We start from the raw sequence: 26,824 nt of genomic DNA on the forward strand, positions 1-26,824 counted from the left end.
CCTTTTATTTTTTATTTTGAGATGGGGTCTTGCCAAGTTGCTTAGGACCTCCCTTGGTTGCTGAGGTTGGCTTTGAACTTGGGATTCTCCTGTCTGAGCCAGTGCCCCACTTAATTCATTGACTTTGGTTAAATTTTACAGAGTTGTGCAGCCATCAACACAGTCCAGTTTTAGAATATTTTTATCATCCCCTCAAAATTCCTGTACCCATCCAAACCAATCTTTTGCATGGCTTGAGGAGGCACACATTCCTGGCTCCAACGTCCTTTCTCCTGCTCCACTAGCAAAATCCTCTTGGAAAATTATGCTTCCAAAAAGTAAAAGCTAAAGAAACTTTTGCTTTAGGCCTAGTGATACAACTGTACTCAAAGCAACAGTGAGGTCTAAATTCTTTCTCAGAATGGTAGGGGGGAATATCCCAGCAACAGGCACAGTACAAATGAATATCTCCGTGATTTATCCTGTCTCAATTTGATGAGGTGGACTTGTGGACAACAACTGGCTTTTGTTATTTTTTGTTTTGCGGTGCATCCTAGGCACTCACTTTCCCCAGCACAATCACTGACTTAAGTGGTGATCTGCAGGTGAGCTTTTCCCCTGTCCTGATCAAAACTTTCTGCTTGTCTTATTCTAACCAGATTCATTAAAAAACATTAAAAAAAAAGGCAGGCTATGCTATTATTTGGTTACTTTGGAAGATTACTCTTTCAGTAGTTGAGTTCCTGCTTTAATATACTCTTTTAGGTGAAAGTGACATGCTGAATATGACATGGAGATTTGGTGTGCTTTTTTAGTTTTTATTAAGATATTTATGTACNGGGCGAGCGGTCACAATAGGAGGCGGCGGCCCAGCAAGAAGCCGCGGGAGCAGCCCCGCAGGGCGGAGCCTCCCCTCACAGGTACTGGCAGCAATGGCCGTTGGTTCCCGCGCGAGGGCGGGACGGGCCTCGGGCGGGTGGTAGCCGTGAGGTTGTTTGGCCCGAGTGCCCCAGCTCTCTTTGTTCCCGCAGCGGCGGCGAGGAGTGCGAGCTCAGCTAGCTTGAGCGCCGGCCCTCTGCCGCCTGGCAGATGGCCCCGCTCTCTCGCTCCCTCCCTCTTTGCCGAGGCGCAGGTGTAATGATGTCACCCAGGAGAACGCAGAACCCGGTCGCAGGGGTTCTCTTCTCCCGGCCTTCTGCCCCCTCGGGTTTCTGGACGGTCTGCGTTTTGTTCTCAGGGGATGGAAGTTCTTCCTTTCAGGGCTGAAGAATTAGAGAGGTTGGTTTTTGAAACTGGAGTTTTTCAGGTTATTGAGATCTAAAGAGAATAAAGTTTTTGTTTTGGTGTGTACTGCTTGTAAGGGAGGGAGATTTTCTTTGTGTTGCAAAAATGATATGTGATGTTAATAAGTAAAAGTTGAGTATGCTAATTCTTCCACCATAAATAGAAGTGAATACTTAAATGTAATCATTGCTAGCATCTTATGAATTGCCTTTTTTTTCCCTTCATAAGCCGTGGATTTAACAGAAAAGTAAAATGTGTTCAACGCTTATACATGCTCATCATACTAATTTATTATCTTACAATTCCAAGCCTGCCACATCAATATGGCTTTGTTTGCAGGTACTGTTGTAACATGTTTACCATAGTTCCTTTAAATAGCAAGGAGATCTTTTAATTTAGGCTTCAAACAAAATCCACTCATGGTTTTTACCGGCAGAATTAAAACCAAAGCGAAATTGTTCAGGAACACGATCTAAAGAAGGAATGCAACTGACACAGAAGTCAACAATGGAAACCTAAATATGTGGGTATGGAAAGGTGGAGCACTTGATATTAAAATTTATAACTTGAATTTTAACTAGGAGTATTATTTCTTCAGTTAGCCCTTACCTGAGTTCCTCCTGCCTTATAACTTATATAATGCATTTCACACTTTGAAAACTTAGTCATAAATCTACACATTTATAAGGATCCCTTTAAAGTCAATTCCTATAATATTCTCTTTAGACTCATTTCTAAGAGAATTGGAGGTTTTAAAGACTGTAATTGAATATGTTCTGCAACCGACTAGCCACTTGGACCTCAGGTCCTCCAAAATAAGAAAGAACTGGACTTTTGGGCCCTCCACCTCTGATACCTTTTATAGCTAACCTAAATCGGCAAGTAGATACTGAGAATTTTCTGTGCTAAAACATTCTGACTTAAGAGGAAAAGTAAACAGAATGACATAGTCTGACATAATTGAATCTGGTAGCATCATAATGTAGAATGTAGGTCTATTGTGTTCTCTTTGCCAACAGCAGCAAATGGGCAAAAACCTAAACTTTTTAAAAGCACTGTTTTTTACCCAGTTCTTACTCTCTCTTAGGCTGCATGTAAAATATAGAGAGAAATCAAGATAAAAATTGATGAAATGATCAGTTGCTTGGTCAGTATGGAAAGACCTAGTTTATCTGTCTTAGCGGGGCAGCGTTGCACATGCCTATAATCCCAGTAGCTCTGGAGGCTTAGGATGGAAAGTTCAAGGCCAGCCTAGGCCATTTATTGAAGCCCTTAGCAACTTAAGCAAGACTCTCTCAAAATAAAAAGGGCTGGGGATGTTGCTTAGTGGTTAAACACTCCTGGGTTCAATCACTAGTACACAGGGGAAAAAAAAGATTATAAAGATTATCTATCTACTAGTTTGTTTCATCTATTTCTCTTTGTTTCATGCTGCCCCTAGTTTGGTTTAGGCACTCCCATTTTGTAATTCATCTTGCTGGGAAGATAATTCTCTGTCAGTTTTTATTGTGCCATGGTGTCTGGGTTATTTTACTGATTTTCTGGTTTCCTGCTAAATTCACATATCAAATGACAACAGTTTTCATTCCTGTTCCATTGTAGTTAACCTATAGTTCACTTTTTCTCTGCTTAAGAGCAGTCAGATTGTAAGCATCCATTTGGAAGATGTAGTTCTGTTCTAGTTTATTCATAGGAAATGTTAAATACCTAAGAAGGCACTGTTAATCTAGAGGATATAAAGCAAATGCTTGAACTCTGTAGTAAATTAATGAGAAAGAAATTTGGAGTAAACAAGAAGAGGGATCATGTATTTAGTCTCATTGTTTTCCAAACTTGCAAATATCTCCCCTCCCGTTATTTTATGGAACTCTGGACTAGGGAAAGGAAGTGCAAGGAGGTGGAGTACATGTCTATTTTCATTCATCTTGGTTTTGCCTTGCTCCCAGAAAGACATAGGTCCATTTAGTTTCCTTTAACTCAAAAATGGGAATAATAGTTTATTTTTAGAAAGAATTGCCAGTATTGGGCAGTAGTGAGTAATGATCATCCCTGAGGTAGATAGTACAGTTTTTTTTTTTTTTTTAATGGTTTTCCCCTAGCCTATTAGCTTTTCAAAAATAATTTTCAGAGAACTTTTGACAGTTGAATAAAAGTAATAGAATGATTTTATTTCTTTTATCATCTCAATTGTGTGCCGTTGGTATTTATGTGTGTTTGTAGGAAAAATAACTGAGCCACATTCCTAGACCTTTTTGCTTTTTATTTTGAGACATCGACTCACAAAGCTGCTGAAGCTGTCCTTGATCTTTGGACTTCAGCTTTTCAGAATTAGAGTCTTGGTTCTTTTTTTTTTTTTCTTTCTTTTTTTTAAAAATCATAAATATCCATAAATTTGATCAGTCTTTTTAAAAGCAGCTTTATTGAGTGGTAAAATTATAGACCATAAAATCCACTTGGTAATCGATTGATTGATAGGAGTTGGGCTACTGGGAATTGAATCCAGGGTGCTTTATCACCAAGCTATAGTCCCAGCCCTTTTTATTTATTTTTTTAAACATTTATTTATTTATGTATCTTTAGTTTTAGGCAGACAGGTTATTTTGTTTTTATGTGGTGCTGAGGATCGAACCCAGTGCCTCACGCATGCTAGGCGAGCGCGCTACCACTGAGCCACAACCCCAGCCCCCCCCCCCTTTTATTTTTTAGTTCACCTACCTTACTGAGAAGGTGACTATTTCCTTTCTTGGTTTCACACCATGAAGCAGGCACGACAGTGACATTCTCTATTCTGCCATCCTGAAACAGAGCCCACATATTTTCTTAAAATATGGTATTGCCTAATTCAAAGCCACTGTTTTGTATTTTTACTGTAATTTTGACATCTTTTTTCTCCTTCATAAACAGAATATAATCTCAAAAATATTATCTGCTTTCAAGAGACCTGATCTATCAAATAAATGGAATCTTTATACCATTTGAATATNGTTACTTTGGAAGATTACTCTTTCAGTAGTTGAGTTCCTGCTTTAATATACTCTTTTAGGTGAAAGTGACATGCTGAATATGACATGGAGATTTGGTGTGCTTTTTTAGTTTTTATTAAGATATTTATGTACCTTTAATTTATTCATTTATTTATATGCAGTGCTGAGAATCTAACTCAGTGTCTCCTACATGCTAGGCAAGTGCTCATCACACCCACATCCCTACCCTTTAGAGTGAATTCTTGGTTTTTCTTCATAATCTTCTAAATTTTTATCTAAAATTTATGAGATTCCAGGAACTTAACCCCAATTTTTAAAAAAATATATATTTATTTATGTATATATTTGTGAAAAATTTTTTTATGTGGCACTGAGGATCGAGCCTAGTGATTCACACATGCCAGGCAAGCCTCTATTGCGGAGCCACAACTCCAGCTCCTTAACCCCAATCTTAATCATAACATTTACATGATTTTGTTCCTCTCTTACTTAATAGCATATGCATTTTTATTGCTATTTTTAATGGCTATGTAATAGTTCACCAAACTGGTGCACTATAATTTTTCTTAGCAAATGCTTACTAAACATTAAGCTTTTGGGGTACATTGGTGTATGCCTGTAATCCCAGTGGCTGGGGAGCTGAGATGGGGATCACAAGTTCAAAGCCAGCCTCAGCAATTTAGGAAGAACCTGAGCAATTTAGTAGGCAAGATCCTTTCTCAAAGTAAAAATTGAGAAGAGCTGGGGATGTGGCTCAGTGGCTAAGTGCCCCTGGGTTTAATCCCCAGTACCAAAACAAACAAAAAACATTAAGCTTACTTTTAAATTGTTGGTGGTATTGTGTTATGATGATGAATACATTTGTTCATGTTGCTTTTTCCTTATTTTGGAGCATAACAGAATTTATCAGATTAAAGATTGCAGATACAGATTTTAGGTATGCTTTTCAAATTGTTCATAAAATCTGCCAAATTGCTTCCCAAGAGTTTAACATTTGCTCTCATGGAAACATGAGAATATTTGGAATCTTAAGACAAGTTGGATTTGACTTCATTGTGTAGATGCCAAGACTTGGACCTAGAGGATTAAGGACTGGCTAGAGGCAACACTAAGCCCTTGACTCCTTTTCATCTGATGTTTTTTCTTTTTTGTATTCGGTTTTGATTGAGTGCTTTTGACCAGCCCATATGCTGCTAGTAACAGTGAACAATTTTTTTTTTCTTCTGTGGAGTATTATGGCCAGTTTGGAGAAGGCAGTTTATTTAAGCCTTTGAGCACTTTGTTCTGTAGAAAGTGCATTATTTTAGTGCTGTCCTCTAGGGGTCATGTACTTACAAATCCTGTGCCTCACCTTTTTTGGGAAAATGTAAATGAATGAAGAAGAAAGCTGTTATCAGAAGCAGTTTTAGAAGGAATAAGTTCTGGACAATGTCTCCTAAATTCTGTAATTTTTAGCACATTAACTGATAATAATTATCAAACTCTCCAAGAAAAAGATTAAATTAAATTGTTGGTTATATATGACTACCAAAACAGAAAGGCAACATTAAAAGTTGTTCTGAAAATAACAAGTATTGGGGCTTAAAAAGTTAAACTGGTTTTTGTAAACAGTCTTGTGAAACTGTGAGGTTCCCCCCCCCCCATTATGTTGGGGTAATTACTCATACGGTTATATGTAAGTAAACATCAAAACCAAGAAACTCTAGGAGTTAGACGTAATCCTGTCTCAGGGATATTTCCATGGCTGTGCTTTTGCAAGTACAGGTTGCATCCTGAGAATAGGTTGAACAGTTATTTTATATTCTCCATGTTCTCCATATTCCCTAAGAATAGGTTGAAGTTAACCAAATCTTTGTAATGCTCAATAGTTTCCAGGCTAGAAAAAAATACTCATATCAATTTTCAGGTATACTTTAACATTATGTATGTTTGTATGTATGTATTTGGGGGGGGGGTGCCAAGGATTTAATTCAGAGGCACTTGACCACTGAGCCACATCCCAGCCCTGTTTTGTATTTTATTTAGAGAAAGGGTCTCACTGAGTTGATTAGCACCTCGCTTTTTGCTGAAGCTGGCTTTGAATTTGAGGTCTTCCTGCCTCAGCCTCCCAAGATGCTAGGATTACAGGTGTGTGCCACTGCACCCATCTTAACCTTACAAGTTTAACTGAGGAAGAATTAGTGAAAACTTATCTAAAACAATTTATAAGGAAACATACTTATTATTTTTAAGTAGCTCTTGTGGAATAATTGTTACTAACCAAAGAAAATTATAAAGAAGAATGTTTCTTTTAAAGATTAAACTAAAAGATAGTTTAGTACATTGAGTATGAACCCTCGTGTATGATGGACTTGGGTTCAGATTATATAATTTTGCTATTTTTGAGGTATGTGGCTTTAAGCAAGTTGATTAAACCTAATATATAGTGCATAAATATTAGCCCAGTTCAGTTCCTGGTGTGAAGTTAGCCGTTACCAGATTGAGATTTGATTTGTTTTTCTGGCACTGGGGATGGAACCTAGAAGTTCTCTACCACTGAGCCACATCTCAGCCCTTTTTATTTTTAGATAAGGTCTCACTGAGTTACTCAGGATGGTCTTGAACTTGCCTCTACCTCCCAAGTTGTTGGGGTTACAGGCATGCCACAACTCGCCAGCCAAATTGAAGTTTTAAAAACTCCTGTATGCTTAAATTTAAAATACCTTTATTCTTTCATAATTAAATTCTGGAGAAACTTCCTTCCCTTGAGTTTAGAGCAAAAAATTTTATCCTAGTTTTATATACACGTTAATTTTATGTGGTTTATTACAGATTACCACAAATCTGTTATAAAACACAAAATCTATAATGTTACAATTTCCATATATCAGGAGTCTTGGTATGAGTTGTCTGCTGGACCCCCTGCTCTAGTAAGTGTTCCAGCTCCTAGACACTGCTGTCAGGCCCCTACCATATTGCCTCCTTTGTATCCCTTTGCACAGTGTAGTAGCTTGGTTTGAAGGGTTAGTAAAGACCCTCTTCAGGTTCAAGAATGGCTCAGTTCCTTTTCTTCAAGAACTTTCTCTGATGAAGTTGGGCCCACCCAGGATATCTCCCTCTTGATCAACTTAAAATTGACTGACATTAGCATATGAAATCTGTCTTATTTACAGTCTTGTCCATATATAAGATTGAAGGGTTGTACCTGAAGTGGAAATCTTGGGGGGCACCTTATATAATATTTTGCCTAACATATATATACCCAAAATGTTTTGTATATCATTTTATCTGGTGGAGGTCGGGGGCTTGATCAAGCTTATCTATGGTTTTGTCCTATACTTATTTTAACTACATGATTTGAATGTAGCTTTCTTCCACCGTATTTTAGTCCTCCCTTTTTGTAGACAGTTGGAGCTTCTGACCAAAGGAGGCTGTTTTGAGTAGGATAGAATATGCTTGAAAATATTAAGGCCACAGGGGCCTAGTTTGTTTTATTGTTGTTGTTATGTATTTTTTGTTTATATGTGACCAAAATCTTAAATTTTTAGAGGAGCAAAGAATGGAAGAGAGAAAACCTGACCCCTGATTTGTTTTCCCAAACAACTACTGGCACTAGCATTTTGTAAGACTCTTTGACTTGATTGTTGAAGGCAAATAACCTTATTTAAGCACACTACAAAAGTTATTTACCATACAAATTAAAAGCATTAGAGGATTACAGAGAAACATTTTGAGAGAAAATTGCTTTGAGATGATAAAAACATTCCTTAGATTGAGCGAGGAGCCAGGAATTTTGAAAATACCACCTCTTTCTAGGAAATCTTTTCTTACTACTCTTACCCTCAGATCAGCTGGGGCTTCTTACCTGTGTTCTATATTTGCCTCATTTAAATATTATACTATAGTTGACTGCTTGCATCTGTTTCGTTTCTTAATTAGAATAAAGCTTACTGAAGGGTAGGATTCATGTTTTATCTTTATACCTTTCTTAGAACACTTAGCTCCTGGGAGGGAATCAGAAAATATTCCTTGATTGAGTGATATATACTTTATAGTGTTACAGAGGTAAACTTAAGCTCATGTCCAAAAATTTTGTGTCGCAAATTAATAAATTCTAAAATACTTGCCCTTGTGATTTGCTTTTATTCCTAGGAGGGTATTTTAAAGTATTTTTACTCTTATTAGTGGACATGGTTATGTTTACCAGGCTCATGGCAAGCAAGAAAAAAGGTTATAAAAGAACTAAGGAAAGTTATTACAGCAAGGGTATTAATATAATGAACATTCCACTGCTTTCCTTCTCCAACTTCTTCCTTATTCTCTAGCCATACTGAACATTTTGCAATTTCCTGACTATACTATGGTCTTTTGCCAATTGTCCTAGTTTATAACATGTACTATTAAGGTACTTACACTATATAGTGATTTACTTTTGTTTTCTTTTTATTTTGAAGTACAAGGGATTAAATCCAGGGCCTTGTTCATACTGGACAAGTGCTCTACCACTGAGCTGTATCCCCAGCCCTTTTGTAACATACTTCTCAGTGGTAGGAAATCATGCCTTTCTTTCTGGTCTAGTGCCTGTCAAATAGACACTTCAATAAATATGAATAAATGAGGCAATGAAACTCTAAAACACAAGACAGTGTTAAACTATGTGATATTTAGTGTGGAAACAAATATATAAACCTCAACCACCAAGGAGAATTTCACCCTCATGGTAGAGTAGAACAGGTTGTGTGCATGATTTTTTATTTTTATTTTTTTGGTACTGGGGATTGAACTCAGAGCCACTCAACTACTGAGCCACATCCCCAGCCCTGGTTTTTTTTTTTGTTTGTTTGTTTGTTTTGTTTTTGTTTTGTTTGTTTGTTTTATTTAGAGACAGGGTCTCACTGAGTTGCTTAGCACCTTGCTTTTGCTGAGGCTGGCTTTGAACTCGCAATCGTCCTGTCTCAGCCTCCTAAGCCACTGGGATTACAAGCATGCACCACTATGCCTAGCAGTGTGCATGATTTTTAAGATACTATAAACCTATTTAAATATGAGGAGATTGAACCCAGGGAACTTTACCAGAGTTAACCTCTAGTTTTTTTATTTTTATTTATTCATTCATTTATTTTGATAGAGTCTCACTAACTTGCCTGGTCTGACCTCAAACTTGCACACCTACTGCCTCAGCCTCCCAAGTAGCTGGGATTACAGGTGTGTACCACCACAAGCATTTAAAAAGAAGTTTATTTACTTTGGGGCTTATGATCTTATCCTTTATTCCTTAAGAAAATCTCTAGGCTTATGTTGAGAGAGCAAAGATTACCAGTTAAACAAGGTTGCTATATATCATATGGTATACTGTCATATGTAAGATAGCTATAGAAGTTTTACCACGAATATTGTCAAGAATCCTATGCGTGATCATTTGGAAGGTTATCTAAAAGTAGAATGAGGGGAAAAAATTGTTAGTCTAGGCACACACATTGTTAGTCTAGGCATTCTATACTTAAGATATGTAATACCACCTCAAGTTTTCTTAACATGAAATCTAACCTTTAGGATTTCAGAATTAACATCAATAGAAATGGTGTACCCATAGGTATTTAGGAAACAAGAAGGATTTGGTGTTCTTGAGCCATGGCTCTTTTGCCTCAAAATTTTTATAAAGAGATCCATTGACAGAGGCAACCTTTGCCATCCTTATGTTTTGATGTTTAAAAATTTTAAAAATTTTTCCTGTCTCTGCTAACAGAATCATCAAATACTAGAAAATCCACTGTCCTTCATAGGCTTGATTCTCCATGTTGGTGCAGCTAGCCATGAACTATCCTTTTCTTCTCCCTCTTTTTCCCAGATATCTCCCGGGGCCAATTCAGCACCTCTACCTGGCCATCCTAACAAGGTGATTTGTGAAAGGGTGAGACTTCAGAGCCTGTTCCCTCTCCTCCCAAGTGATCAGAACACTACCGTTCAAGAGGATGCTCACTTCAAAGCTTTCTTCCAGGTTCTTATATATTTACCCTTTCCCTACACAGGGCTGAAAGTCACAGATACATTCTTGGTTGTTTCTAGGAAGGCTTAAAACATTTCTTATTATCATCTTCTTATTTTCTGTTGTACGTGGGAATAAATATTCTTCTTAGAGCACTTCTTCAACATAACTTTCAGCCATTGTTTTCTGAAAAATGTTTGGCTTCTCTTGAAATATTTTTAAGTTTTTTAACGATTTACCAGTCTGGTTTTTCAATCTTAGTCTTAATCACTTGTTCTAATAAGCCAAGTTTTGTTAGGAAAGTAGAAGATAAAAAAATGTGTGAAAGTGTGTAGGAAATGAAAACATGAAAGCATATAAACTATTTTTATAAGCCATCATTTATTCATTTGCTTACTGCCCTGAGTTTCTAGTAATACATATTTCTGAGAGAAAGCATGGCTGTTTGGCTTCTGTGTCTTTTAGTTCCTATATGTTAATTACAATTTAAAATTAAAAAAAAAATACAAGGTGAAGGCTGGGCACAGTGGTATGTGCCTATAATCTCAGACAAAGAAAGCTGAGGCAGAAAGATTGCAAATTTGAGGCAAGCCTAGGCAATGTAGCAGTACCTTGTCTCACAATGAAATTAAAAGGACTTAGGTTGTAGCTCAGCGGTAGAGCACCCCAGGTTCAATCCCCAGTGCTGCTAAAAAATAAGATGAAAACAGGAAAGTTAAGAAGTTGTAAAAAGAATAAAATCATCTTTTTAGGTTGTTAGTGAAATTACTGAGATCTGCTAAAACACAAACCACTGGCTACTAAACTTTCACACCATCCTCCTAGACAGTCACATTTCAGTAATGGAAGTCAGTCTTGCAATTTTACCAGAAAGAAACCAAATTATATAATTGCTTCTAGATGGTAGGCTTGTGGGCTAAGGCATATATATGTACACCTGCAAACCTGAGGTAGTAAAGTATTTGATAACCAACACTGGGACTTAGAGAAAGGCAGCTCATTTCTATTTGTGTGGAGAAACAGGTTGAAGCCTGGAACTGATTTGAAAAGGATATGCTTATGACACATTAGTTGGACATATGAGAAGTTGGAAACATGAAACTGTGAAGCTATGTGATCCAGGGTTCTTCAGTCTGAGTCTGATATTCTTTGTTGAAATTTGTGACGGGTTCTCTGCAAGTATTAAGTCTTTTGTTTGACTCTCAAACTAGTCTTCTAATGTTAGATGAGCAAATAAAGTTTAAAAAGCTTCCTGAAGCTGGGTGCTGTGAAGTGTGTCTATGATCCTAGTGACTTGGGAGACAGGAGGGTGCAAGGTCAAGGCCAGCCTCAGCAACTTAGTGAGACCCATCTCAAAATAAAAAAGACTGGGCATATGGTTCAGTGGTAAAGTGCCCCTGGGTTAAATCCCCAGTACCATAAAAACAAAACAAAATAATTTACTGAGACATCTGCTTAAATTCAGTTATTGACAGAGCAGGGACTCAAATTCAGCTTTAGCTATATCTTGTCCACTTTGTTATACTACTTTAGATATCAAAAGGTATTTCTACAAACTGTGCAGTATATATTAAGAGAATTATCTATATTGAATTGAATGGCATATTGACTGATTTTGATTACAGCATCAGTCTGCAGTAGCTTGATATTTAGTAGATGATGGATGGCTAAGAAAGAAATTGACTTAATACCCTTACTACTGCTACCAATAACAGTTATTTTATATTCTCCATGTTCTCCATATTCCCTTTAAGTCTCCAGGTACTCACTCAACATTAACCTTAAACTTAGAGATAGCTAGCTGCCAAATGCAATAGATTTAAGCTCATGTTTTAAAAATGGAAGTGTAATGTTAGAGCCTATCTATATTTAGGGTGTTTTGTTATTTTTTGGTTTGGGATCTGGTGATTGAATACAAAGCCTCATACATGTAGACATATACTCTTCCACTGAGCTGCATAAAACTTTATAGATCTTTCGTACAATCTTTTGAACTACTGATAATTCAGCTAATTTGATACCAAAGTTGAGTGTAATTTGTCAGTTCCAGCTATGCTTTTCATCCTAAGAAACTTGGTCACCATAAAAAGGAAAACCTACCTAGTCATCTCCTTTCCTTACAAAGTTATTCCCTTAATGTGTTATGCTTTCTTTTCCTTAGCTTTTCCCCCGCAAGTACCTTCCCTTCCAACTCATTCTACTTTCCTTCCCTTTGGAGTACTAAATTTTAAATATATTTACCTATCCTTTCAGTTTTTTTCTTAAAGCACCTTCTCTACTTCCTTATTTTAGATAAGACTTCTCTTTTTTTCAGAGAGGAAGCCCTATAACCTCCTCTAGAGGTAAAGAAATTATTGGTTGTTCTCCCTACCCCACCCCCCAAGCATGGGGTTGGATATATGGATCGGAAGTAGGGCAGACATAGGGGAGAAAAAAAGGTATTGATCTTCCCCTAGATCCTTAATGTTCTCTCTCTTTTTTTAATGGTACCAGAGATTGAACCTAGGGACACTTTATCACTGAGCTTCATCCTCAGCCTGTTTTGTTTTATTTAACTGTTTAAGCTTTAAACTACAGCTATTGAGAAATTAAATGTGATGTATAGATATAATTTTGTAAACTACCTTGTGTGATCCAAACAAAATTTCATACTTTCTCCTGCTTTCATCCTTCCATTGCAAAACAAAACTATGTTTATAGCTTAAATATTATAGTTACAGATATTTGCTGATTAGAATCTAGTACTGTGGAACTAAAATACAGTGGAGCTCTAAAAATATAGTGATTGAAAACAACACAAATTGTAGCATCAAATTAAATGAGTTTTTGTGAACCAATGGTGTTTTGTGTGATTAAAATTTGGGGAAAATCTAGGACATAACATCACTCACTAATTGTGCTGATCAAAATCTAGCCATGCAGACCTCCTTAGAAAGTTTTACTTTATATATATATAAAATCTCTTATGGGTTCTGGTGTATAGCCAATGATAATGTCATAGTATTTTCACACAACGTTGGGTCCTTTACATTCTGATGGAATTGCAATATGTTTGTTTTATCACTAGTGTGCCACCAGCGTCTCTTTTTAAGCACTACTGCACATAAAACTTAATTTCTTTGAGCTTTTATGAAAAAACACAAACTTGGACCATGTCATTCTGGGAGGATATATTGGTTATTTAGTTGAGAGATTGAATTTTATAGTAAAATTTTTGAATTCAGGAGTATCAGAGCTGTACATCAAAAAATAAGTCCTGTGAAACAGGACTATGTACATTGTATGGTTGAAGGGCTATATATTTACCAAGTTGTCTTTCAGAGAAACATTTTATATGTATCTGAATATACCTTAAAATGAAGACTACAGCTGTGGAAATTTAAATGTGATATATATATAGATAGATAAATATAATTTTGTAAACTACATTGTGTGATCCAAACAAAATTTCATACTTTTTTCTGCTTGCATCCTGCCATTGCAAAACAAAAAGGAATCTGTTATTCTTGATTAGCAAATTGATTATATCAAGTATTAAGTTTTCTAAGTGTTTTCACATTTATTATTTAAAATGAATAAAAATCTCTAAGAGTTTATTCTTCCTGGGCCATATGCAGTTAAATTTTGTCCCCTCCCTGCTTTGTCATAGAATGAGAAACTTCATGTTTTGTTAAAGATAGTTAAGGCTTGAGAAAATCTGGTAGTTCTAAGGAAAATTGGGAACTCTTAGATTGTGCTTATTTGTAAGTCTAAGGTGAAAGGTAGCCCTACTAAATGATTAACAAATAGAGGGCTAGGTTATTAGAGGACATTGAATACACACACACACACACACACACACACAATTGCTCCTTTGAGAAGGAAATCGTGGGACTTAGTAATGATTGCTAAAATCAGAGGCACATATTAGTCACTGGTTTAGTTAGAACTTGGAACCCTTTTCCATTTTGGTGAGAGTGTTTGTGGCATAGCATCTCCTTTATTTCCAAGACTCCTTGAGAGTTTTCACCTAAGATATAAAATATTTTTCTTTATCATATAATGACATCCGACTTCATGTAGTCCACAGAGTTGCTGGAGCTAGACAAAAGAAGATGGCTCCAGTGGTTTATTTAAGGGGGGTGCATCAAAGTCAGGGATAAGGTTTCAAGGGCAGAGTCTTGCTTCAGTGAAGTCTTGCAGTCCGCAGGTTGATTGGCATCTTGGCAGGTCACACCCATCTCCTGTGCTGTGTGGGACATGGCAGAGCGTAATAGGAATTCACAGTGTCTCTGGGCAGTCTTAGACAGAGGAAATGTCCACTGGAAGTTAGTTCCCCAGACACCAGATATTCCTATTCACTAGGCTATGATGTCAACAAAGTCCACACACATAGCTCTTAGCTATGGCATGCTGAGGTAGAATTCCTGCCCAGAAAAGTTTGTAAGTGGGGTCTGGGGTGGGGGGAGTGAATATGGGGCTGGTCAACTGTCACAGTTGTCAGAAACTTGAGTGTGTCAGAATTCTAAGAGTGGAAATACGTCAAGGGACCCAATTGGATATTCTAGAAATTGTAGAAGCTGATGGATGGGCCACATGCCCTGAGAACCTTGTACCCTCATCTGCTTAGGTGGCTAAGTCCCACAGTGTACAGCACTACTTCATTCACCTTCCTTCAGCCCTTCCCCTGGTGGGTCTACTCTCACCTCTAATCCCATCCCTACTACCACTCCAAGCTTTGGGGCAGCTCCTCCTCCTNACAGCTCCCATCTAGATCAACATCTCATCCCCTCCTCTCCTCAGTTACCTCCTCTGTACCTCCCCCTGAGGCTATCCCACCTGCCCTTAACCTAAATCCAGGCTGCTTCTCCCCCACCAAATTCTACAGTGGAGCCTCCACCAGATACATTACACGGAGAACTCAACACCCTAAAACCATCATGGCAGGCAACATTCGGGCCCTTTGCCCTCTACAGTGAGTGAAACCAAATTTAAAGAGATCATGAAGCGAAACGGCAATATTCAGCAGTGCCATTTCCACAGCAGTGTCTGGAGCCAGTGCAAGGGATTACAGTGATGTGATTGAGACCCACAGTCACTGCAGTTATCAAGCAGTCTTGGGTCACCAATCATGAGCATTGCCACATTCTTATATCCTCTTCTTAAGAACTGTCTTCATGGCACTGAGGACAAGTCCTACTGTATGTGTGCCAGTGAGAGCTCTTCCAGGAAGACATTGCTCCAGAGAGGTCACCCAGCCAGTCCTGGGAGAATCGCAGAAGGCCCCAGAATCTGTAATGAAGGTTGACATGATGCTTATTTCCAACAAGGAACTGGGACCACAGGTGATGCTGGAATAGAGAGCAGGATCAGCCCCAGTGGGAAGCAAATGTTTGTTTGTTTGTTTGTTTGTTTAACTAGTTGTGACAGCAAAATGTATTTCAATTCATCATACACATATGGAGCACAACATTTCTATGTCCTGATTGTACACGGTGTAGAGATGCACCATTCATGCAAGTAGGGTAATGATGTCCATCTCATTCCACCATCTTTTCTACTTCCATAACACCTCTCCACCATCCTTCCTTTGCCCAATTCAAAGTTCCTCCATTCTTCCCATGTCCCCCACCCCCATCATAGATCAGCATCCACTAATCAGAGAAAACATTTGACTTTTAGTTTTTTGGGTTGGATAACTTTTCTTAGCATAATATTCTCTAACTCTAGTGGAATGCATTTTTAACACTTGCCTCCAGGGTTGTTTTCACTTCTAATAATGATGTTTTGGTTGTAAAATGGTTTGATATTAATAGAGGTATAATTTTATAATCATTTTATCAGACACTTAATGCTAAGTATAATCCTACACATCTTCTTTCTCACCTCTCTTGATCCTTAGTTCATACCAGTGTTCTGTATTATAATTTCTCTACAGTTTCAGTACCAAATAGGGACAGTACTTGTATCTGATTTGAATCTGTATCATATGAATTTTAAGTTGTCATCATCTGGTATTTTGAAAAGTCAGTCCATGGCATAGAATCAATGAGAGAAAAGAATTTCTCCCCCTGAGAATTCAAAACATCTTTTATAGCAATTTATCCTTTTAGGCTTTTTCTTAAGAGAGTCCCTTATCTCTCTTAGTTTAGTAGTTCTCAAAGTTTGGTCCCACACAAGCAGTATCAGGCATCACCTTGGATCATATTAGAAGCACTGCCGCAGTCTGGCTAGGCACAAATCACGAGCCACTGAAGCAGGAACAAACTTTATTTTTTAAACTGCAGGAAAACACTTCACACAGCTCCCGGGGAATCCTCCCTAACGCCACGAGGCTTGTCCAGGAACCCCCAGCCGGAAATATCTCTCCCGGAAATCCCCACGAGAACTCCAAAATAGTGTTAGAACTCATGCGGCAGAGGCGGATAGTAATGCCTCGCCTTCCAATCAATACTGTTTGCAAAATGCCAGGGGCAATGCAGACTCGGCCCTGGCTCTCAGCAAAGCACCAGTTTGTGGTTGTCAATCCCAAACCTTATGATATAGAGACTGGGGATTGAGGCCAGAATCCGATGTTTCCAAGATATGCAGAAGTCTTAAGAACTGTTATTTTGCTGGGCACCATGGCACACATCTGTAATCCCCAGTGGCTTGGGAGGCTAAGGCAGGAGGATCTTGACTTCAAAGCCAGCCTCAGCAACGGCAAGGCGCTAAGTGGCTCAGCAAGGCCCTGTCTATAAATAAAATACAAAATAGGGCTGGTGATGTGGCTCAGTGGTTGAGTGCCCCTGAGTTCAGTCCCCAGTAAACCACCCGCCCCAGCTCAAACCCCTAGTTAACCCCCCACAAGAAAAAAAAATTACTGTTATCTTTTATCCCCTCCATATTCAACATTGTGTTTACTTCTATCAAGAGTTGTAGTAGCATGGTTATAGATGAGTTTTTATTTTAATTTCTAAGCTTAGAGATTCACAGCATGTATAGGGAAATTTAGACTCCAACTCTAATGTGAGATATGAACCTGGGTTTAAGTTCTTGAGAGAGAAATCCATCCTTCACTTAATCCAGATAGAGCCAGGTGTGTTTCCTTGCTGACTCTATGCCAGTGGGATGACTTTTCCTATTATTAAGTATATGGCTTTGGATTAACTTCTTGCAAGGATCTCAGTGATGCCTTATCTTCTGTCTTTAGATCTTTGTTTCATGATTTTTATATTTAGGCTGGTTTTTGTCACAATAGAAGTCTTTATAGAGTTATTTATCAAAGTACAATTCAGGAAGTACAACAGTAATCCTTCCTGCCTTGTTCTAGGTTGATTTTAATTATTGAAAATCAGTAAACATTCTTCATTGTGTCAGGGTTATTAGTAATTTTACTCATTGCAGAACGAAGAGCATGTTTGGCCCATGGAGAAGGAAATGTAATCTTCTTACTACCTATTCCACTCAAAGAATGCTCTAGAATACAAGATCAGATGGAATTGATTTCCTTTATTTTGCTGAACTCTGATTGCCTTTTATCTTTTTTATAACATGGGCCATTTGCTTAAATTTTACTAATTACTTCCATGATCACAGACATACTGTTTTTTAGTTCGATAATTTTTCTTAGAGCCACCTGACTACTTGTTTTTATTTGGAATGATTACTTTTCAGACTTGCTGCATTGCGATTCCTGAGATTTCTTTTCATTGCACTTTTGTATTTATTCTACCTTTTATTGGAACATATATCTCTCTTTCAAATCTTGAGAGGAAATGGTCAAGCATATACATAAAATACATAAAATTTTCTGATGTACGAGAATCAATTTTTTAAGTCTTAATAGTCAGTACATCTGGCAAGTTCTTGTTTTTGTCCTCACCAGATTGATAGTTTGGAGATTAATAGTTTAGAGTATAAAATTATAGATTCAATGTTATCTTACCTTAAAGTATTTTTAGTATCCTTTGTTTCTTCTGGTGTTTTTTTATTTTATTTATTTGTTTATTTATTTGTAGTTTATTTCACTTCCCTTTTCTGGAAACAGGATGTTTTTGAGTTCCTTAAACTACTAGAATTGATAAGGATGTGATGAAACCACATTGTATATAGTATACTTTTATATATATATATATATATATATATATATATATATATATATAGAGAGAGAGAGAGAGAGAGAGAGAGAGAGAGAGAGAGAGAATACTTTTTAATGTTTCCCTGTCCCTGAATTCATCCTGGCTTCCTATTACTTTCAGTAAAAAAAATTAAGATGTACCAGAGAACTAATGAATAAATAGCTCGCCTCCCTTCACTTCTGTTTGTCTTTTCTTTTTTACTTATGTGAAATCATCATAGCACAAAGAGAAGGAGAGGAACTTTTCTCAGCCATCTTTCCTTACCTCTTATTAAATCATTGCATTGTCTATAAAATATGAACTTGTTAACCCACATTTTGAACATTGTGAAATGTGAAACTTTACAGCCAGCCAAAGTTCTTTCTTATTTCATTTGATCTTTATCGTGCTCATCTGTAGCATTAACCTCCATCTTGAATGAAGTTGAATGCATAAATTTTTAGAATTCAGAGTTCCATGTCAGGCTTTGCAGAAGTATGTGCAGGGTAGGAGATATATATGAAAGGTAGTGATCAACCTTTTTTACTTTAAAAAGTCACTGTTGGGATGGGGATGTGGCTCAGTGATTAGATGCCTCTAGATTTAATCTCTAATAATTTTTTTTTTTTAACCAGCTATGGAGATAGCTTATTTTTCTGGTGCTCATGATTGGTTATTTTATTAGTTTCTCAGGTCTTAATTGCTCTGTTCTTTTATTAAAAAATCAAAATATCTCAGGTTTGAATGGGTATTTTTCATTTTTAAAATTTTGAGATTATTAGAACATAGGAACTTAAAATCAGGTAAAAACGGGCATATTTTTAATAGTATCATTAAGATAAATTAATATCATAGTAAGAACTATAAAGCATACTCTTTCATATATGGTTCTAAACTATTTTCTTTTTTTATTGTGACAATTGAATTGTAATATTAAATATAGAAGGAAAATGGCATGACTTTTGGAACATCTCTGCTGAATAATTTGGAATGATCAAATGTAATCATTTGGCAATTTGCTTCATTCCGCCCAATTTAAAGAAAGCAATCAGTTGTTTTGTGTTTATCTTTAAAAAAATCCTATATTGTAATATGTAGATATGTGGACTCTTTTGGGTAATGTTTTAATATGACATTTGTGCATGTAATAGGAATCTCTCTCTCTCTCTCTCTCTCTCTTTTTTTTTTTTGCAACCTAAATTTGTACCCTAATATCTAAGTAGTTAGAACTTGTAGGAGTAGATTGGAAAATAGGTCTGTTAGAAAACATGTAGCCCTCTCAGATTTTCAGCTAGTTTGTACTTTTGTAAGACTCAGTTGAAAAATCAAATTGGATGGGGAGAATCCTGGAAAGTCAATAATGCAATTAAGTGATCATATCAGTTTTATAGCTAGTAAGCCCATACTGTGAGCCTTGAAAATGACAAATCCCAAAGTGCTATGACATTTTAATTAGGAAATGATGATCTATATTAGTTGACTATTTCTATTTCATATAAATCTTACTTTATCTATGTAATTATCATTAAAAAATATATGTATAGTAGCCCAAACAGAGAGAGAATAGTAGTGGTAATAGTAGTAGAATTTAGAAGCAAGTTGAGGGCCTGTGAGATGGAGGGGGGTATCCTAAACCAAACTTTGAACTTGTCAATTGATGGTTAGATGATTAACTGGTAATTGGCAAAGAGCATGGTAGAATTTCTCAAGCTGATTAGGATTTTAAAGATAAGGTCAAGTACTATATTAAAGCTCATTGCACTATCATATGCCTTATATATTGTTACCTGACATTTTATCATTAATTTTTTAAAAAGTTAATTTTTCATTTGTTGTGCATCTCACTTCTTTCTACCTTAAATAGCATTTTCTTTAGGGCTTTACATTTAGATTTATAGTGCATGTGTATTCTCATTTACATTTTGGGGGTAAATATATTTAAATAATTATGCATATGCAGTATTATGAAATCCTTAAAAGGCCTTATTCAGTTGATTGATTTTGTTGCATTGGCAGAGTGAAGATAGTCCAAGTCCTAAGAGACAGCGCCTCTCTCATTCAGTCTTTGATTATACATCAGCATCACCAGCTCCCTCACCACCAATGCGACCATGGGAGATGACATCAAATAGGCAGCCCCCTTCAGTTCGACCAAGCCAACATCACTTCTCAGGGGAACGATGCAACACACCTGCACGCAACAGAAGAAGGTTAGTTGGTTATAATTTATTTCTTAAAATTTTCTTTTATTAGTAGATTTGTAATTTTAACATCAGAAGACATATTTGTGTAGGCATTTCATTAACACAACAGTGGATGCACATGTGCACATGAACATGTACTAGATTTTAAGAGCTCATTTATCTTGTAATTGACATGTGAAGAAATTGAGAGGGATAAAGTGATTTACCTAAAGTCCTTCTATGACATTATATATTTTTTGTTGGTGGTGTTTCAGTGCTGAGGAACCAACCCAGGTCCTTGTGCATGCTAGTCAAGCAAGTGTTTTACCACTGAGCCACATCTCCCACCATATATGAATTCAGTTTTACCTTATGGTTTAAGACTTTATGTGGGCTAGTCTATAATCCTGATTCATAACTGTAAGGAAATATGGGCATTTAGGAATAAACTATCTCTTTGCCACTCCATTCCTATTTCTTCTGTATCTCCTAAAGCAATTAGGAACTTAAGTGTGTTTCTTATTTAAAAAAATAAATAAATAAAAAACAAAAAAAACAAAACTGTGAAGCCTGAGTTGTGGAAGAATAACTGAAGTTCACTTTTAATCCTCCTTTCCACCAGACTTGGCTCTTGCCTTTTCATCCTGAGTCCATTTCTTCCTGAGCTTCCTCTTTTGTTGTTGCTTGAGGTCATAAAATTCTTATTCCAGGTAATTGTCTAATTGGGGTGACATACCTGTTTGCATATCCAGGATGTTGATAATCAAAGGAAAGTAATAATCTTGAATTAGGAAAGTATTATTGACTAAATGTTTTGTGTACCTCCAAAATTAATATGTTGAAGTTATAACCCCTTACTGTAGGTGGTATTTGGAGATGTGACCTCTAAGGGAAGTACCTAAGGTTAAATGTGGGTATAAGGGGTGGGACCTTTGTCTAATAGGATTAGTGTCCTTTTAAGGGAGAGGCATCAAAAAATTCATTCTCTGCCATATATAAACACAGTGAGAAGTGGTTGTTGCAAGTCAGGAGGAGACCCCTCTCCAGAAATCAGTCATGGTGGCATCTTGATCTTAGACTTCAAGCCCCAGAACTTTGAGAGAATAAGATCCTATTTAAGCTACCCAGTTTGTGGTATTTTTATGGCATCCTGAGCAGATTAATACAGAAGAAATACCACAATCACCGTTCTGTTTTCCAAATGAACACGGATTCCAAACATGGTAACTGAGCTATATTCTATTGTGACACTAAGACTTACTCTCAATACATTATTAGTCAATTATATGGAACAATTTTAGTAAAATAATGTATGGCTACTAGGACAATTGTTTTATAGCTGTTAAATAAGCACGAAAAAATAGTTTTTGTTTTATTTTGGTTTTCGAGTTTTTGTTTGTTTTGCTTTTATTTTTTTTAATATGGCAAATTGTCATATACTGAAAACATGTAAAACAAATTATGGTCAAAAAAATAGCAAACACATATACCCAAAACCTAGGTTAAAATAGAACCTTATTGATTCCACAAAACAAAAGAGTGAGTTGCCACCACTGCCTGCCTCCACCTCCTCCACCTGCCATTTTCCTTCCTCCTTCCTAGAGGGTGAACTCATCTAGGAATTTGTCATTGTTCTCTATATTTCACACCCCCCCCCTTTTAGTGGGGGGGGTGGTACTTGGGATTGAACTCCAAAGCACTCAACCACTGAGCCACATCCCCAGCCCTATTTTGTATTTTAGAGACAGGGCCTCACTGAGTTGCTTAGCACCTCACTGTTGCTGAGGCTGGCTTCGAACCCACAATCCTCCTGTCTCAGACTCCCAAGTCGCTGGGGTTACAGGCATGCACCACCCTGCCCAATTGTTCATTATAGTTTTTAATGCCTATTGGTGTTTTTCCTTTTTTTTTTAACTACTAATATGAGGATTAAACTCAAGGACATTGGTGGCAGAAGTTTATTTTTACTATGACATAAGCTTTCATTTTATTAAGGTACCACACTGTGTATCTACCTACTGATGGTAATAACTGGGTCGAGTCTTCTACTGTTACAAAGAACTGTTAGGAAATTTCATATACGCATTTCCTCATGTACATGTGTAAAAGCTACTAGGCTATAGAAAAATGCTCTGGATCTAGAAGAAAGTGTCAGATTATAATAGTAACTAGGTATAGACTCTTGAATTAATAAGAAGTATCATGCTCTTCATTAATGGCAATACAAAGGTGGTGTAGGGAGAACTTAACTGTCTAGAAAACTAGCTACTTGTATATTCTGTATAGACCAACTTTAAACTTGACTGCCAGATTTTCTCCTAGAGGCCAGCTGTGCAAGGAGATGTGATTTTGAAAGTAATGTGGCAAGATTTTAAATGCAAAGATGCACAAAATCAGGAAATAACCAAACACTTGAAAGAAACCAACAAAGTGAAAGACACTAAGTGTAATAAAACAACTTGAATAAATAGAGGCATTATACTCAGTAATTAACAGAATAACTTGAATAGTTAAAAGAAATTAGAATTGTAGATTAAGTAAGACAGATGCAAGAGGATATTATATCCATAAAAATCAACTTGGAGAGGCTGGGTTATAGCTCAGCTGTAGAGCACTTGCCTCACACATGTGAGGTGGAGGGTTCCATCCTCAGCACCACATAAAAATAAATACAGTAAATACATTTTAAAAAATCAACTTGGAAATCTCAATTAGTAAAATTTAATAAGTGGTCAGAAAAAGTGGAGTTTCCCAAAATGTCTTATAAAAAGGACAAAATAGAAAGTGTGGGGAAATAAATTTAAATAATGATATCAAACTATCAGTTTTATACATATGTCTAGTAATATTTTCAGTTATATATGTCTAATAATATTTATATTTTGCAACATAAATAAAGTTTTAAAAGACAATAATATAAAATCACTTTTCAGAATTGGAGAAAAACTGAGTTTTAAGCAGGATCTTGGTGAAATTTCAGAACATACACCAAGGAACAAACACTAGACTCAGCAAAAGCAAAGCTCTAAGAAACTCAGTGACTCTCTAAATAAAATACAAAATAGGGCTGGGGATGTGGTTCAGTGTTACAGTATCCCAAAGTTCAGTTCCCGATACTACTACTACTACCAATAATAATAATAATTATTATTCACAGATAACTTGAGGTGGAAAATAGACCATACACAAAGAAATGAGAACCAAATTGACCATAAGCTTTCCTAACATTAACAGCATTAGATATAAGAAGGCAGTGGAGTACATCTTCAGAGTTATGTGAGAATAATCAAAGTGTGAAATATGATATATCAAGAACTATGTAATGTTTTGAACAACCAACAATAAAAATTAAAAAAAAAGAGTTATGTGAGAATTTACATTTTGCTTTGAATTGTACCTGCTGATTTATCATTTAAGTGTAATGTCAGAATGTAAAAGCATTTTCAGATATACAGATACATACAGAAAATTAACGAGCAAGAGATCCTTTCTGCTTGTATTATTAAATATTACACTCTATCCAGGAAGCAGAAGCAGAATAATAAATACAAGAAATAGGGTTCAAGACCATTGGTTAGCAATGAAAACAAAAACATGCTAATTCTGAATAAGGGTCTGTTGTTTATGAAAGAAATTCAGAAAAGATCAGAACATGAGAAGGGGATAGAACAGAGAACAGAAATGATTTTAGAAAAATGAATGTATGTGTTTGAAAACTTCCAGTGACTGATCACTGGAAGATTAGCATGTATAATGTCCACACATTTAAATAGATAACATATATTTTAAAAAATCAGTACAACAAAGGCAAAAAAGTGAGGTTAAGAAGAACAGCATTGGAGCTGGGGATGTGGCTCAAGCGGTAGCATGCTCGCCTGGCATGCGTGCAGCCCAGGGTTCGATCCTCAGCACCACATACAAACAAAGATGTGTAAAAAATAAATAAATAAATAAATAAATAAATAAATAAATAAATAAATAAAAGGACAAACCGTTAAAAAAAAAAGAACAGCAGCATTGTGCTGTTTTACAAGTGTTAGACCTGAAGCAAATGGCAAAGTACATATCCGTCACTGGTAGAAATATTTCAGCTGAAAGAAATATTTATCTCTCTTCCTTGTTTTCAGGTTTCAGTAATTCTGAATAAATGTTCTAGCGCAAAGGTGTGCAACAGAGGCAATGAGATGCAGTCAATATAGGAATGATAGGGATCAAAATCATGAAGGGACTTTCCTGTTAGCACAACAGGATCTTGTGATTATTTCAAGAGCTTCATAGGAATTACTTTTGAATAGGGAATGAGTAACAAGTGACAGTAATTGTGAGGGGAAAAAATAGTAGGGTAAAGGTTTGTGGACAGATGGGATTTGGGGGGGGAGGGGGAAATGTTTACATACACCATATAAATATAGCATAAATATGTGTATATACAAATATTTCTTTCTGCTTTGTTTATTTGTTTTATTTTTATTGTGAATTCAATCCAGGGCATCATGTATGCTAGGCAAGTGCTCAGCAATGAGCCACATCCACAGCCCTTGTTCTGCTTTCTTAGCCTGGAAACAGTGAATGCTGCTAGTATCTGGTCTTGGCTTCCAGATACCATTCTGCAGTAAAGGAACCAGGGCTTTTTGTAGAACTGTTTAAATCCAGGGCTGGAGTAATGAAACTACAAAGATGACCCTGGAGTAAATTGTGGTTCCAGATATTAAAAACATGGGAGTATATTGAACAAGAGCACAGGAGCCAAGCTGAAAGTGTTCCCAATGGAACAATTTGAATAACAAAGTAAAACAGTAGTATAGATCATAGCCCAGTGAGCGGAGTAAATATTCATGAATCCATTTTGATCATAAGCAAGTGAATAAACAAATGAGAGATGAGTGACAACTCTTCCTTATAGAATTCCTGTTAATAAATATACAGTGGGGCATGGTGGTGCACACCTGTAATCCTAGCAGCTCAGGAGGATGGCAAGTTCAAAGCCAGCCTCAGCAGTGACGAGGCACTAAGCAATTCGGTGAGACCCTGCCTTTAAATAAAATACAAAATTGGGCTGGGAATTGTGGCTCAGTGGTTTAGTGCCCCTAAGTTCAATCCCCAGTAACTCCCTCCCATCCCCGCCCCAGTACACACACACACACACACACACACACAAGCTATCAGAATAGAAAATCACCATTGGAATGGTATAGTGATTGCAAATCTATGTATGTTGAAAATTATTGATGAAACCTACTTAAATTTGTAACTTTTTAGAGCCAATGGAGAGCTAAAGCAATTATTTAATAGTTAAGTTTACCTTAGAATACACTGTCAATGGGTATCGAAGAGAGTGAATACAGAATCCTGATGGATCATAATAGTAGCATGTCAGTTTATTCCACTTTATTCAATAAAAGGTACATGAATCATCAAGTTTATAAAATAAAGTGAAGTATAGAAGTATCCATTTTATTATTTCTTGACTTTCTGGATTATTTACATCGGTACTAAAAATGAAGATAAACCACTCATTTTGCTTTACTATTTTTGCTTTTAGTCAAAGAGAATGTACTAGATTTTTTTCAATGTAATTCTTTTTTATGCTAATTTGTTATATATGACAGCAGAATGCATTATAATTCATATTACACATATAGAGCACAATTTTTCATATCTCTGGTTTATAGAAAGTATATTCACAGGCTGGGGTTGTGGTTCAGCTCTACCGCTGTGCCACAACCCCAGCCTGTGAATATACTTTCTTGATCAAACCCAAATCACCCTGGGTTTGATCCTCAGCACCACATAAAAATAAGTAAGTAAAATAAAGATATTGTGTCCAACTACAACTAAAAAATAAATATTTTAAAAATAAAGAAAGTATATTTACAACATTCATGTCTTCATACATGTACTTAGTTAGGGTAATGATATCTCATTCCACCATTTTTTTTTACCCCCGTGCCCCAATCCTTGCCCTCTCACTCCTTTCCCCTATCTAGAGTTCATCTAATCTTTCCATGCTCCCCCTCCCAACCCCACTATGAATCAGCCTCCTTAAATCAGAGAAAACATTTGGCATTTGGTTTTGGGGGATTGGCTGACTTCACTTAGCATTATCTTCTGCTATGCCATCCATTTACCTGCAGATGCCATGATTTTATTCTCTTTTATTGCTGAGTAATATTCCATTGTGTATATATATACACCACATTTTCTTTATCCATTCATCTATTGAAAGGGCATCTAGGTTGGTTCCACAGTTTAGCTATTTGTGAATTGTGCTGCTATAAACATTGATGTGGCTGTGTCCCTGTAGTATGCTGTTAAGTCCTTTGGGTATAGACCAAGGAGTGGGATAGCTGG

General features: G+C 36.6%; 1 protein-coding gene across 12 annotated transcripts in view; it reads left to right on the top strand.

The window, feature by feature from the left end:
- Rnf38 (ring finger protein 38) overlaps window positions 1–26,824 on the top strand; it is a 74,895-nt gene that overhangs the window by 23,073 nt on the left and 24,998 nt on the right. For 3 of the 12 annotated variants that reach the window (XM_015492325.2, XM_015492324.2, XM_048783374.1), the window contains exons 1-3: window positions 819–899; window positions 10,075–10,224; window positions 20,307–20,500. In XM_015492325.2, coding sequence (XP_015347811.1) covers window positions 20,394–20,500 — 107 coding nt within the window. In that variant the 5' untranslated portion in view covers window positions 819–899; window positions 10,075–10,224; window positions 20,307–20,393. Of the gene's footprint in view, window positions 1–818; window positions 900–986; window positions 1,258–10,074; window positions 10,225–20,306; window positions 20,501–26,824 lie in introns of those variants that run through there. The other 9 variants (XM_048783375.1, XM_048783376.1, XM_048783370.1 and 6 more) reach the window with 8 other exon arrangements.

The sequence above is a fragment of the Marmota marmota genome, unplaced genomic scaffold (genome assembly GCF_001458135.2).
Source record: "Marmota marmota marmota unplaced genomic scaffold, marMar, whole genome shotgun sequence".
NCBI lineage: Eukaryota > Metazoa > Chordata > Mammalia > Rodentia > Sciuridae > Marmota > Marmota marmota.